This window comes from Salmo salar, chromosome ssa02, assembly GCF_905237065.1.
Source record: "Salmo salar chromosome ssa02, Ssal_v3.1, whole genome shotgun sequence".
Taxonomy (NCBI): domain Eukaryota; kingdom Metazoa; phylum Chordata; class Actinopteri; order Salmoniformes; family Salmonidae; genus Salmo; species Salmo salar.
In genome coordinates this window covers 30,484,755-30,499,759 of record NC_059443.1, presented here as the reverse complement: position 1 = coordinate 30,499,759, position 15,005 = coordinate 30,484,755, and the positions used below count along the sequence as shown (strand labels likewise).

The window sequence follows — 15,005 nt, the reverse complement described above, 5'->3', positions numbered from 1 at the left end:
CTAACAGTCTTTTTCTTTGACGGACAGGAAACGAAGCCCATCAGCATCCAGGGATCCAAACCAAAGATACGACCAAAGGGAAGAGCGGGGTCAGTATGCCCCGGGGGACGGCACCATGCCCAGATCACCGTCCGACTATGGGGATGGGGACGCTCGGCGTGGGGCCCCACGGAGGTACCGAGACGCTGAGGCAGCGCGGGGGGAGTACCGTGGTGGGCGGGGCCGCTGGCATTCCCAGGAGGACTACCCTCTGGACCAGGACGGGCCCTACCCTCTAGACGGGCAGCCCAGTGAGTACGAGTTGCAGCGCCAGCGCCAGGAGGAGTACCAGACACGCTACCGCTCCGACCCCAACCTGGCCCGTTACCCCGTCAAGCCCCAGCCCTACGAGGAGCAGATGAGGATGCATGCTGAGGTGGGCCGGGCCAGGCACGAGAGGCGCCACAGTGATGTGTCTCTGGCCTACACGGAGCAGGACGAGCCCCAGGGACCAATCCGCCTGTCCAGACAGCACCTGACCGAGCGCCGGCCGCCCATGGTGGGCCAACGTTCCTACTCCATGGACAGAAACTCCCCCACCCCTGGAGGCCACCACCGGACCTCCAACCACAGCCCCCCCACCCCACACCGCAGCCCCGTGCTGGGGGACAGGTCAGGGGACATGAGGCGGGGGCCAGGGGAGCCAATAGGGTTCAGGGGTCATGATTATCTGGACCCCAGCTCTGCTGTCAGGAAGACCAAGAGGGAGAAGATGGACACCATGTTGAGGAACGACTCTCTGAGCTCTGACCAGTCTGAGTCCATCCGGCCGCCGCCACCAAAGCCCCACAAAACCAAAAAGGGGGGTAAGATGCGGCAGGTGTCCCTGAGCAGCTCAGAGGAGGAACTGGCCACCACGCCGGAGTACACCAGCTGTGAGGATGTGGAGATAGAGAGTGAGTCTGTCAGTGAGAAAGGTAGGAACACTCTTCCTCCTGCTCTCTCGCTTTCTACTCTCATACTGTACACTAGGGGGGCAATCTGAATATGCAACCTATTCCCTATAGTGCACTTCTTTATAGGGCTCTCTCTTTTACTAGGGGAAAATCTGAATAGGCAACCTATTCCCTATAGTGCAGTACTTTATAGGGCTCACTCTTTTACTAGGGGCAAATCTGAAAAGGCAACCTATTCCCTATATAGTATTGCTCTATATAGGGAATATACTTTTGGCTCTGGCCAAAAGTCGTGCACTATATAGGGAATAGAGTGCCATTTGGGAAGCACAGAGTTATGCCAGGGATAGTCAAATCACCTTTGCATTATTCATTGGGAAGTGTATTCAGTGTCACTGTCAGCTCATGTTGGACATGTTTATTGACTAATTGCCACTGTTCCATATTCAGTGAGTTAGTTGTACGACAGTAGTCTACTAGCTCCATATGTTCAGTACAGAGGACTGAGTGCCATTGATGAGTACTGAGTACCATACCATCACAACTCTCTTCTCAGTCGCCCTTAATTATATGAAGGAAACTACAATGTTTATCCATGAAAACAATACCCGATGTTCTGTATATGTTCTGTATTGTCAGGCTTGCATAACTAAAGTGACTATTTGATTTTGGTTTTAGAGAGCGCAGTCAGTGTATGTGATACATGTGTTTTAATGTAGGCCTCGTGGTCTCATTCATAATAATATGATATGTAGATGACGATAGGAATTTGATCTTAATGAGCCGTCGCTTAAAAACTAACCTTTTATTTCCTCACAGTCGATGGTCTGTCTGCGTCTTTGTTACGTGATCTGTTCTCTGTGTGTGTGTGTGTGTGTGTCAAGTCTATTCCACACTGTACTGCAACTGCGTGGAGGGAGCTTATTATGCCGACAGGGCTTGGCCAGATGGGTGTAAATGTCTATGCAAGTGTGTGTGTGTGTGTGTTGGGCTGCTGCTCTAGATACCTTATCCTGTCTCTGTCCTCCTGTAGCACACATTGCAGGGCCTGGCTACCACTTCTGTTTCACACATTCAATCTATTGTAATGGACTCTATATTATATAACACAGATAGAGGGACATATCGAGAGATGACGAGAGGAGGAGAGAGAGAGAGAAAGAAAAATATGGCGAGAAGAGGGGAGAGGGAGGAGGGAGAGAGAGAGCGAGGAGAGGAGAGGAGAGAGGGGAGGGAGAGAGAGAGCACGGGGAGAGAGTGGAGGAAGAGAGAGAGAGAGAAGGAAGGTAATGATATATGTAATTGTAGTCTGATACTGTACTTTTACAGTGGCACAGGCACACACGCACACACACATACACATGAACACACACACACTTGTTTCACACACATACACACAAACACACACACACACAAACTGTCCCAAAGTGTGTGTGCGTGCGTGTGTGCTTGCGTGTGTGTGTATTGGGGGGCTGACTCCAATTGGATCAGGGCCATGGGTGATGTGCTGTCCCAGTCATTCAGCCTATAGGGAGTCAGTCTGTCTGTCTGTGTCTGTGGGTTAGTCTGTGATGCTGCTTTTGAACGGCCTCTGGCTGAACAATGTCATCAGTCGTGCATATTAATTAATGAAGGTATGGCAAATGCAATTAAAAGTGGTAGAATAATTAGGGTTTCTCCCTGTAGGATTCTAGCCTCGCAAGCCGCGTGATCTTGCACGCTAACATGAATGGTTCCTTGCACTGATAAACTCTTGTGAGGCCAGTAGGATTCCCCCTGCACAACTCAACTAAAGTCCGTTGGATCAGCCAGGGAGGACGGGATGGGATTGGAGTAGACAGTGGAGTCGAGTCGTGAGCTGGGCTGGGCAGAGTGGAAGTTTGAAGTTCAAATGTTTTTTGAATGGCTTACTTCTAGATTCTAGCCTCTAGTCCCTAACTCCTAGTCCTTATTGTCGTGTATTTACTATGGATTAAGTGATATATGACATGCTATTTTATCAAATCAATTCTCTGTAATTAATATTGCCTGATTAAACTAATCATGTAAATGTAATTAACTAGGAAGTCGGGGCACCACGGAAGAATGTTTATAGAGCTGTTGTCTTCTGAATAAACTCTTAAAGACCTGGCAGTCTTTTATATCAATAGTAGTCAATTATTAATCGTCACCTTATTCAGTCTCATCTGAACGTCGTAAATTCTTGGTTATCTACACAAACCCTGGCTAACAAGTTGAATCAGCAATACAAAATTTGGTTTAATTATTTATTTGCTAAATACCTAAATAATCACACGGAATTACATCTACACAGGGTGGATCATACATTGATTACTAATTATGTCATAAAATAAAACGGCCCATGCGGACAAATCTGAAATGACTGCTGGTTACACAAAGAAAGGGGGTTGGGTTTGAATGAAAGCGCGGGAAGACTGAGGAACAAAAGGATTGGGTCTCTATCAGACCTTATCAGGCTATGCTATCGTAAATACAGAATCTTATGCGTTCTAAATAACCGCCCATTCGGAAAAGGAAAAATGCTAGAAATATATTTACTCTGAGCTGCGCTTCGATAGATTGGTCGATGATGGAAGGCTGGGTTGCCCAGCAGAGATCTCCCTTGTCCTTTGAAGAATATGTCTTGTGGTAGAACGGATACGTTGTAGTACCGTCGTCGTGTGGTAGAACGTATACGTTGTAGTACCCTGTCTCTCTGAAGAGATTGTCCGTCCTTTCCTAGGCCACGCACGTTTATAGTGGCTGCTGATAACTCGACGTCTAGGATGTATCACTTCTTTAGTGAACATGACTTCAAAGTTCATACCAAGTTGCCGTACATTAAGCTCATGCTATATTCTGGCAGGTATAGTCGAAATCATCCTTCCAGCATGGCAATCGTCACTTCCACGTTGAAATTCGCCCTCCTAAACGTATGGACAGCAGTCCTCACGTCATCGGGAACACGATGTTAATTTCGTTAGGTTGTAGTCGTTCAACCATTCACAACCAGAGCTCACGCTGTGGTTGACTTAGTTCTGTTGATATTTTCCCTTTTAAATGTATGGACAGTAGTCCTCACGTCATCGGGAACACAAGAGGTTGACTTTCATCAATGGGCTTTTGTAGTGGGGGAGAGAAGGGCGTGTTTCATAGTTCACAACCAATGCCTGTTCACTTGGGCGGGGCCACTGTGTGAGCATAGTTCACTTATGAAAACAATTCTCCCATTTAGAAGCTAAAATTACATTGAATCTTTTCACAAATAGTTTCATATTTAAACATTTAAATTGCACAACAATTCCATGTGAATCTGATAACTAGAATGTGTAGACTTTCCCAGGTACAGTTTATGTCGTCCTGTCATCAGTCATAATGTCTCAGATGACAACTGATCTGACATCATAATCTTTAAGTACCAACGGATATTTTCAACCGGTTGGATTACCGAAATAGGGTTCCGTTCCCAACCTTTTGATGTTACCAGACTCTCTCTATGTTAACAAAGGGCTTTCCAAGAGACCAATCTGTAGAGTAGAGAGAGAAAAGGGGGAAAAGTATTTATGCGGGTCATAAACCTCACCAACAGGGCAACGTCATGACACTAGCTACTAGCTTTCTCTCCTCTAGATGCAGGCAGTAGATAGTTATGTATTATAAGGTCATACTACTATTCATCTCATACTACTGTACCACAATGTTTCTGAACGATCGAACCACCCTCGCCCTCTGGTGATGTCATAATGTTAAGGACACTAACAAAGTCCCAGATAGAGGGGAAGAGAGAGAGAGAGAGATTAGGCCTGGGACGGCGGAGGAGCGGTCACCGTGCTGAAAGCATTGCTACACGGGCGGCAGGCTGGCTTTGTGGTTTCCATATTAGTCCTTTGAAAAGGCAGACAGCTTCCAAAGGCGTTTTAAAGTGTTTGTAGAGCTGTTTCTGAGGAGTGACCTATATAGATTCCCCTCTAAAGCAGACTGTATGGCACATCTACACTCAAGGGTTACTTCCCTGTGTGGTGTCTCTGTCTCCTTTGGATGACTGTGAAGGACTGAGTGATGTGAGGTAGTCCCTCTACACGGTCTCTTTCACATAGCTTTCAAGTGAAACAGGCATAGTTCTTATTTGTATTTGTTTTTATTATGGATCCCCATTAGCTGCTACCAGATATAAAGCTGCAAAAATCAAAAAATGCAGTGCATTCGGAAAGTATTCAGACCCTTTCCCTTTTTCCACATTTTGTTACGTTACAGCCTTATTCTAAAATGGACTATATACATGTTTTCTCTCATCAATCTACACACAATACCCCATAATAACAATGTGAAAACAGGTTTTTATTTATTTTGGCAAATGTATTAAAAATAAAAAACAGATACAGTTGAAGTCAGAAGTTTACATACACCTTAGCCAAATACATTTAAACTCAGTTTTTCACAATTCCTGACATTTAATCCTAGTAAAAATTCCCTGTTTTAGGTGAGTTAGGATCACCACTTTATTTTAAGAATGTGAAATGTCAGAATAATAGTAGAGAGAATGATTTATTTCAGCTTTTATTTCTTTCATCACATTCCCAGTGGGTCAGAAGTTTACATACACTCAATTAGTATTTGGTAGCGTTGCCTTTAAATTGTTTAACTTGGGTCAAACGTTTCAGGTAGCCTTCCACAAGCTTCCCACAATAAGTTGGTTGAATTTTGGCCCATTCCTCCTGACAGAGCTGGTGTAACTGAGTCAGGTTTGTAGGCCTCCTTGCTCGCACACGCTTTTTCAGTTCTGCCCACAAATTTTCTATAGGATTGAGGTCAGGGCTTTGTGATGGCCACTCCAATACCTTGACTTTGATGTCCTTAAGCCATTTTGCCACAGTTTTGGAAGTATGCTTGGGGTCATTGTCCATTTGGAAGACCCATTCGCGACCAAGCTTTAACTTCCTGACTGATGTCTTGAGATGTTGCTTCAATATATCCACATCATTGTCCTCTCCTCATGATGCCATCTATTTTGTGAAGTGCTCCAGTCCCTTCTGCAGCAAAGCACCCCCACAACATGATGCTGCCACCCCCGTGCTTCACGGTTGGGATGGTGTTCTTCGGCTTGCAAGCGTCCCACTTTTTCCTCCAAACATAACGATGATCATCATGGCCAAACAGTTTTATTTTTGTTTCATCAGACCAGAGGACATTTCTCTAAAAAGTATGGTCTTTGTCCCCATGTGCAGTTGCAAACCGTAGTCTGGCTTTTTTTGGTGGTTTTGGAGCAGTGGCTTCTTCCTTGCTGAGCGGCCTTTCAGGTTATGTCGATATAGGACTCGTTTTACTGTGGATATAGATACTTTTGTACTTGTTTCTACCAGCATCTTCACAAGGTCCTTTGCTGTTGTTCTGGGATTGATTTGCACATTTCGCACCAAAGTACAGTCATCTCTAGGAGACAGAACGTGTCTCCTTCCTGAGCGGTATGATGGCTGCGTGGTCCCCTGGAGTTTATACTTGCGTACTATTGTTTGTACAGATGAACGTGGTACCTTCAGGCGTTTGGAAATTGCTCCCATGGATGAAGCAGATTTGTGGAGGTCTGCAATTTTTTTTCTGAGGTCTTGGCTGATTTCTTTTGATTTTCCCATCATGTCAAGCAAAGAGGCACTGAGTTTGAAGGTAGGCCTTGAAATACATCCACAGATACACCTCTAATTGACTCGGTCAGGGAGGTGACCAAGAACCCAATGGCCACTCTCACAGAGCTCCAGAGTTCTTCGGTGGAGATGGGAGAACCTTCCAGAAAGGCAACCATCTCTGCAGCACTCCACCGATCAGGCCTTTATGGTAGAGGTGCGAGACGGAAGCCACTCCTCAGTAAAAGGCACGACAGCCCACTTGGAGTTTGCCAAAAGGCACCTAAAGGACTCTCAGACCATGAGAAACAATATTCCCTGGTCTGATGAAACCAAGATTGAACTCTTTGGCCTGAAAGCCAAGTGTCACGTCTGGAGAAAACCTGGCACCATCCCTACGGTGAAGCATGGTGGTGGCAGCATCATGCTGTGGGATGTTTTTCAGCGGCAGGGACTGGGAGACTAGTCAGGATCGAGGGAAAGATGAACGGAGCAAAGTACAGAGATCCTTGATGAAAACCTGCTCCAGAGTGCACAGGACCTCAGACTGGGGTGAAGGTTCACCTTCCAACAGGACAACGACCCTAAACACACAGCCAAGACAACACAGGAGTGGCTTCGGGACAAGTCTCTGAATGTCCTTGAGTGGCCCAGCCAGAGCCCAGACTTGAACCCGATCGAACATCTCTGGAGAGACCTAAAAATAGCTGTGCAGTGACGCTCTCCAGCCAACCTGACCAACCTTGCGAGGATTTGCAGAGAAGAATGGGGGAAACTCTCCAAATACAGGTCTGCCAAGTTTTTAGCGTCATATCCAAGAAGACTCAAGACTGTAATCGCTGCCAAAAGTGCTTCAATAAAGTACTGAGTAAAGGGTCTGAATACTTATGTAAATTTGATATATCAACATGAATCAACCTCATCATGTCGGTTTCCCCTCAACACCATAGGATAGGATTTTGAACAGGATAGGTATTATACTGTGAGGCATCTGTAAGGGTTTAAGGCCTGTATTTCAGATCTCCACTACTCCTACAGACAACTACATGCTAAATAGCAACACGCAGACTCTCCCCTGTCCCCTGTTCCCCGTCCTGTAGCCTTCCCACTTGTTTGTTACAACAGGACAATGGTTATAGACAAAGGGTCGTTTTTCATTCTCCTGCTTCTGAACGAAACCCTCCCCTTGACACATATATACACACACACGTACACACACATGTATACACACACACACACACACACACACACAGACACACACACACACGCACACACCTTCACACAGACATTGAATTAAACCCCATTTTCGTTCAGAATTAACATCCAAAGCTATCCTTCAAGAAGTTGGGCCACTTGACTCACTCCGCGCAGGCCCACAGTCGTCATAATTACAAATTGATTTTGTTGTCAAATCTGTAATTATGGGGGCTTTTACCTTGGCAGCGTCAAAAGCAGGAAAAACGGATGAGGAAGACAGGAGAGGGAGGAAAAAACAAGAGAGAAGAGGAGAAAAGAGGACAGGGGATGAGGGGAGGAATGCAGAGCTGCTTCACAGGTGAAGAGGAGAGGAGGACGAGTAGAATCCAGGCAGTCAACATTCCCCAGTCCCTGTGTTATGTAACTTTCTTCCTCACACAGGGAGGGAAGTAGTACATGGCTAGGTCAGACTGGCTCCATTATTGATGTATTGTATTGTGAAGGTCATGTGAAGGATCACAGTAGTGGTGGGGTCACAGAGTAGTTTGAATGTGGACTGCTGAGGTGAGGGAGGTGAGCTTCTGAGGTATAGGATGTAAGGTTTTGTATTTTGGAGGTATGGGGGGGGACTTACAGTATATACTGTCTGTTATTAAAACCCCTGTCCCGAGTCTGTCACGCACCTGTATGTAACATGCATAGTAAGCAAGCGCTCAATGATTAGCAATAGGAATGGTGTTTGGCCTGCAGAATTTTCCCTTCACACAGTCAGTCCAGTGTGACGTTGGACGAGCCGTAACCAGATAAGCAGAACATACATTCTAATAGCTTGGGCGGAGGGGGAGAAAGCTGAGGGAAAGAGTAAAGAGGGCAGAAAGCACCTTCTGTCCATCTGTGGCCAGTCAGCAGCACTATGGTCTGCCCTGCTATGTAATACACTCAGTGAGCTGCTTGACTGGCCTGGAAGGGAGGGAGGAGGCCGAGGTGGGTGCGGTGAATACATATGTGTTATGGCGGCTAAGCTCACCTCGTGCCATGCTCTCTGACCCTGGGTACTCTGGGGGTCTGGGAGGGAGACGGTTGAGGGAGCGAGAGGGAGGAGTTGCCATCAGTAATGGCCTGAGCTCCTGGCTGGCCTGTTGGTAGTGAGGCTGGGAGACTGATTTAGTGTGACATCCCTCTCACTCTCTTTTCCTCCGTATTGATCTCTTGACATGCCGCCTCATGATAGCGCAGGCAGGACAGAAACCAGAAAAGACGAGAGACAGAGAGAGAGAGTGGCAGGGAGGGATGGGGGAGAGAGAGAGAAAGAAGGAGAGTGATGAGAGAGGGGGCGAGAGAGAGGGGGGGGCAGAAGAGAGAGAGAGTGAGGGGGTGGGGTGGACACTGTTTAGTGATAAACCAGACTAGATTCCCAATACAGCTCTATCTCTGGTCTGGTTGTGTAGGTTTTTAGGACTAGTCCAACATCCCCTGTAAAGGGCATTCTGATGTTCAATGCCAGACAAAAAAAACGAATAATGTTATAGTGTGCGTTTCTACATTGTAATAACACTACATTGACTATTATTTTTATGTTTTTAAGTGTGGAAAAAATAAATGTCCTAAATAATAATTGATTCTGTAGCTCTTTAACCTGCTACACCTTGGATGATTCTGGACAATCTGCTTCCACAGACACAAATCACACAGCTAATCTGCTCCCTTTACCTCACAGCATGGATACTGTTTAAACATACACAATGTTTCACCTCTCTCTCTCTCTCTCTCTCTCTCTCTTTTGTCTCTCTCTCTCTCTTTCTGCTCTCTCCCCCCGAATTGTAGTAAAAACAGCATCAATAATTAATGATCCAATTAATAGTTTACACTGGTTTCTATTGAGTTGTCAAAGTGATGGAGAGCCTGCTGGCAATGAACTCTTTCTCCGCTGTCTCCTCCCCTCGTTGTGCTGCTGCCGGAACCCTGAATCAGCACTTTAGTGGTGGGTCCCCGCGCCTGCTGCGCCGAGCCCGAATGAAACCAACTGGGGGGTGTGTGGAGGGAGGGAGGAGACTGCTGATGCTCACAATTTACGGCTGTGATGAGTTTCCTGTTGGCTGAATCACCCTCAGCTGGGGTTTTACCGGTCCTCACCAGGGATCAGGGCCCAATTGTGATTGGCACTGTTAATAAAACAGGAGGAAGAGGGAAGCAACAGAGGGAGGCCCCATTCTCTAGCCTAGCTCAGCCCCCATCTGAGGGGCGTGGCGGTGGGTGGTGTGTGAGTGTGTGTGTGTGTGTGTGTGTGTGGTAGGCTTCAGATGAGCTGGAGAGGTGTGATGTCAACATGTCTATATGATTTAAACAAGTCTATGAGATTTAAACAAGTCTATGAGATTTAAACATGTCTATATGATTTCAACATGTCTATATGATTTCAACATGTCTATATGATTTAAACATGTCTATATGATTTCAACATGTCTATGAGATTTAAACATGTCTATATGATTTAAACATGTCTATATGATTTAAACATGTCTTTATGATTTAAACATGTCTATATGATTTAAACATGTCTATGAGATTTAAACAAGTCTATATGATTTCAACAAGTCTATGAGATTTAAACATGTCTATGAGATTTAAACATGTCTATATGATTTCAACATGTCTATATGATTTAAACATGTCTATATTATTTAAACATGTCTATATGATTTAAACATGTCTATGAGATTTAAACATGTCTATATGATTTAAACATGTCTATATGATTTCAACATGTCTATATGATTTAAACATGTCTATATGATTTCAACATGTCTATGAGATTTAAACATGTCTATATGATTTAAACATGTCTATATGATTTCAACATGTCTATATGATTTCAACATGTCTATATGATTTAAACATGTCTATATGATTTCAACATGTCTATATGATTTAAACATGTCTATATGATTTCAACATGTCTATATGATTTAAACATGTCTATATGATTTCAACATGTTTAAATGATTTCAACATGTCTATATGATTTCAACATGTCTATATGATTTAAACATGTCTATGAGATTTAAACAAGTCTATGAGATTTAAACATGTCTATATGATTTAAACATGTCTATATGATTTAAACATGTCTATATGATTTAAACATGTCTATATGATTTCAACATGTCTATATGATTTAAACATGTCTATGAGATTTAAACATGTCTATATGATTTAAACATGTCTATATGATTTAAACATGTCTATATGATTTAAACATGACTATATGATTTAAACATGACTATATGATTTAAACATGTCTATATGATTTCAACATGTCTATGAGATTTAAACAGGTCTATATGATTTAAACATGTCTATATGATTTAAACATGTCTATGATTTCCACATGTCTATATGATTTCAACATGTCTATATGATTTAAACATGTCTATATGATTTAAACATGTCTATGATTTCCACATGTCTATATGATTTCAACATGTCTATATGATTTAAACATGTCTATGATTTCCACATGTCTATATGATTTCAACATGTCTATATGATTTAAACATGTCTATATGATTTAAACATGTCTATATGATTTAAACATGTCTATATGATTTCAACATGTCTATATGATTTCAACATGTCTATATGATTTAAACATGTCTATATGATTTCAACATGTTTAAATGATTTCAACATGTCTATATGATTTCAACATGTCTATATGATTTAAACATGTCCATGAGATTTAAACAAGTCTATGAGATTTAAACATGTCTATATGATTTAAACATGTCTATATGATTTCAACATGTCTATATGATTTAAACATGTCTATGAGATTTAAACATGTCTATATGATTTAAACATGTCTATATGATTTAAACATGTCTATATGATTTAAACATGACTATATGATTTAAACATGACTATATGATTTAAACATGTCTATATGATTTCAACATGTCTATGAGATTTAAACAGGTCTATATGATTTAAACATGTCTATATGATTTAAACATGTCTATGATTTCCACATGTCTATATGATTTCAACATGTCTATATGATTTCAACATGTCTATATGATTTCAACATGTCTATATGATTTCAACATGTCTATATGATTTAAACATGTCTATATGATTTAAACATGTCTATATGATTTAAACATGTCTATATGATTTAAACATGTCTATATGATTTCAACATGTCTATATGATTTAAACATGTCTATATGATTTAAACATGTCTATATGATTTAAACATGTCTATATGATTTCAACATGTCTATATGATTTCAACATGTCTATATGATTTAAACATGTCTATATGATTTAAACATGTCTATATGATTTAAACAAGTCTATATGATTTAAACATGTCTATATGATTTCAACATGTCTATATGATTTAAACATGTCTATATGATTTAAACATGTCTATATGATTTAAACATGTCTATGAGATTTAAACAAGTCTATATGATTTAAACATGTCTATGAGATTTAAACATGTCTATATGATTTAAACATGTCTATATGATTTAAACATGTCTATATGATTTAAACATGTCTATGAGATTTAAACATGTCTATGAGATTTAAACATGTCTATATGATTTAAACATGTCTATGAGATTTAAACATGTCTATATGATTTAAACATGTCTATATGATTTAAACATGTCTATATGATTTAAACATGTCTATATGATTTAAACATGTCTATATGATTTCAACATGTCTATATGATTTAAACATGTCTATATGATTTAAACATGTCTATATGATTTAAACATGTCTATGAGATTTAAACAAGTCTATGAGATTTAAACATGTCTATATGATTTAAACATGTCTATATGATTTAAAAATGTCTATATGATTTAAACATGTCTATATGATTTCAACATGTCTATATGATTTCAACATGTCTATATGATTTAAACATGTCTATGAGATTTAAACATGTCTATGAGATTTAAACATGTCTATATGATTTAAACATGTCTATATGATTTAAACATGACTTTATGATTTAAACATGTCTATATGATTTAAACATGTCTATATGATTTAAACATGACATATATGATTTAAACATGACTATATGATTTAAACATGTCTATATGATTTAAACATGACTATATGATTTAAACATGTCTATATGATTTAAACATGTCTATATGATTTCAACATGTCTATGAGATTTAAACAGGTCTATATGATTTAAACATGTCTATGAGATTTAAACATGTCTATATGATTTAAACATGTCTATATGATTTAAACATGTCTATATGATTTAAACATGTCTATGAGATTTAAACATGTCTATATGATTTAAACATGTCTATATGATTTCAACATGTCTATATGATTTAAACATGTCTATATGATTTAAACATGTCTATGAGATTTAAACAAGTCTATGAGATTTAAACATGTCTATATGATTTAAACATGTCTATATGATTTAAACATGTCTATGAGATTTAAACATGTCTATATGATTTAAACATGTCTATATGATTTAAACATGTCTATATGATTTAAACATGTCTATATGATTTCAACATGTCTATATGATTTAAACATGTCTATATGATTTAAACATGTCTATGAGATTTAAACATGTCTATATGATTTAAACATGTCTATATGATTTAAACATGTCTATATGATTTAAACATGTCTATATGATTTAAACATGTCTATATGATTTAAACATGACATATATGATTTAAACATGTCTATATGATTTAAACATGTCTATATGATTTAAACATGTCTATATGATTTAAACATGTCTATATGATTTAAACATGTCTATATGATTTAAACATGTCTATATGATTTAAACATGACTATATGATTTAAACATGTCTATATGATTTAAACATGTCTATATGATTTAAACATGTCTATATGATTTAAACATGACTATATGATTTAAACATGACTATATGATTTAAACATGTCTATATGATTTAAACATGTCTATATGATTTAAACATGACTATATGATTTAAACATGTCTATATGATTTAAACATGTCTATGATTTAAACATGTCTATATGATTTCAACATGTCTATGAGATTTAAACAGGTCTATATGATTTAAACATGTCTATATGATTTAAACATGTCTATATGATTTAAACATGTCTATATGATTTCAACATGTCTATGAGATTTAAACATGTCTATATGATTTCAACATGTCTATATGATTTCAACATGTCTATATGATTTAAACATTTCTATGAGATTTAAACATGTCTATATGATTTAAACATGTCTATATGATTTAAACATGTCTATATGATTTAAACATGACTATATGATTTAAACATGTCTATATGATTTAAACATGTCTATATGATTTCAACATGTCTATATGATTTAAACATGTCTATATGATTTCAACATGTCTATATGATTTCAACATGTCTATATGATTTCAACATGTCTCTGGAATTTAAACATGTCTATATGATTTAAACATGTCTATGAGATTTAAACATGTCTATATGATTTAAACATGTCTATATGATTTAAACATGTCTATATGATTTAAACAAGTCTATATTATTTAAACATGTCTATATGATTTAAACATGTCTATGAGATTTAAACATGTCTATGAGATTTAAACATGTCTATATGATTTAAACATTTCTATGAGATTTAAACATGTCTCTGGGATTTAAACATCTGTGATTGTTAGAATTGCAAGCCGTAAGCTGTTTGGGGCTATCATGGACACAATTGCAAAGTCATTTGGTTGCAGCAGCTGAGACAAAGAGAGGCAGGGAGAGGAGAGGCAGCGATGCTAAAATGTGTTTATGGCGACTGGCAGCAGTAGCAGCTCAGTGTGTGTGTGTGTGTGTGTGTGTGTGTGTGTGTGTGTGTGTGTGTGTGTGTGTGTGTGTGTGTGTGTGTTGTGGCAGGGAGGGTAATCAGTGTTGAGTGTTGTCAGTTGTTGGTTCCAGCGGGTCACAGAGGGCACAGCCCATCTGGGGACTTCTATAATGTTTTATCACTGGGCATAACTGTATACAGTAAGTGGTTTTAGCACCCACAGGGACGGGTGGAGGGATGAAGGGCTTGTGATAGGACCAGGGGAGGGATGGAGGGGTGGAGGGATGGAGGGGTGGTGATAGGACCAGGGGAGGGATGGAGGGGTGGTGATAGGACCAGGGGAGGGGTGGAGGGATGGAAGGGTGGTGATAGGACCAGGGGAGGGGTGGAGGGATGGAG

At 40.0% G+C, this 15,005-nt stretch overlaps 1 protein-coding gene across 22 annotated transcripts in view; it reads left to right on the top strand.

Annotated features, from left to right (window-relative positions):
- The window catches only part of LOC106579570 (regulating synaptic membrane exocytosis protein 2), a 225,281-nt gene that overhangs the window by 109,605 nt on the left and 100,671 nt on the right, over window positions 1-15,005 (top strand). For 21 of the 22 annotated variants that reach the window (XM_045701962.1, XM_045701952.1, XM_045701955.1 and 18 more), the window contains one exon: window positions 28-956. In XM_045701962.1, coding sequence (XP_045557918.1) covers window positions 28-956 — 929 coding nt within the window. The remainder of the gene's footprint in view (window positions 1-27; window positions 957-15,005) is intronic. The other variant, XM_045701986.1, reaches the window with a different exon arrangement.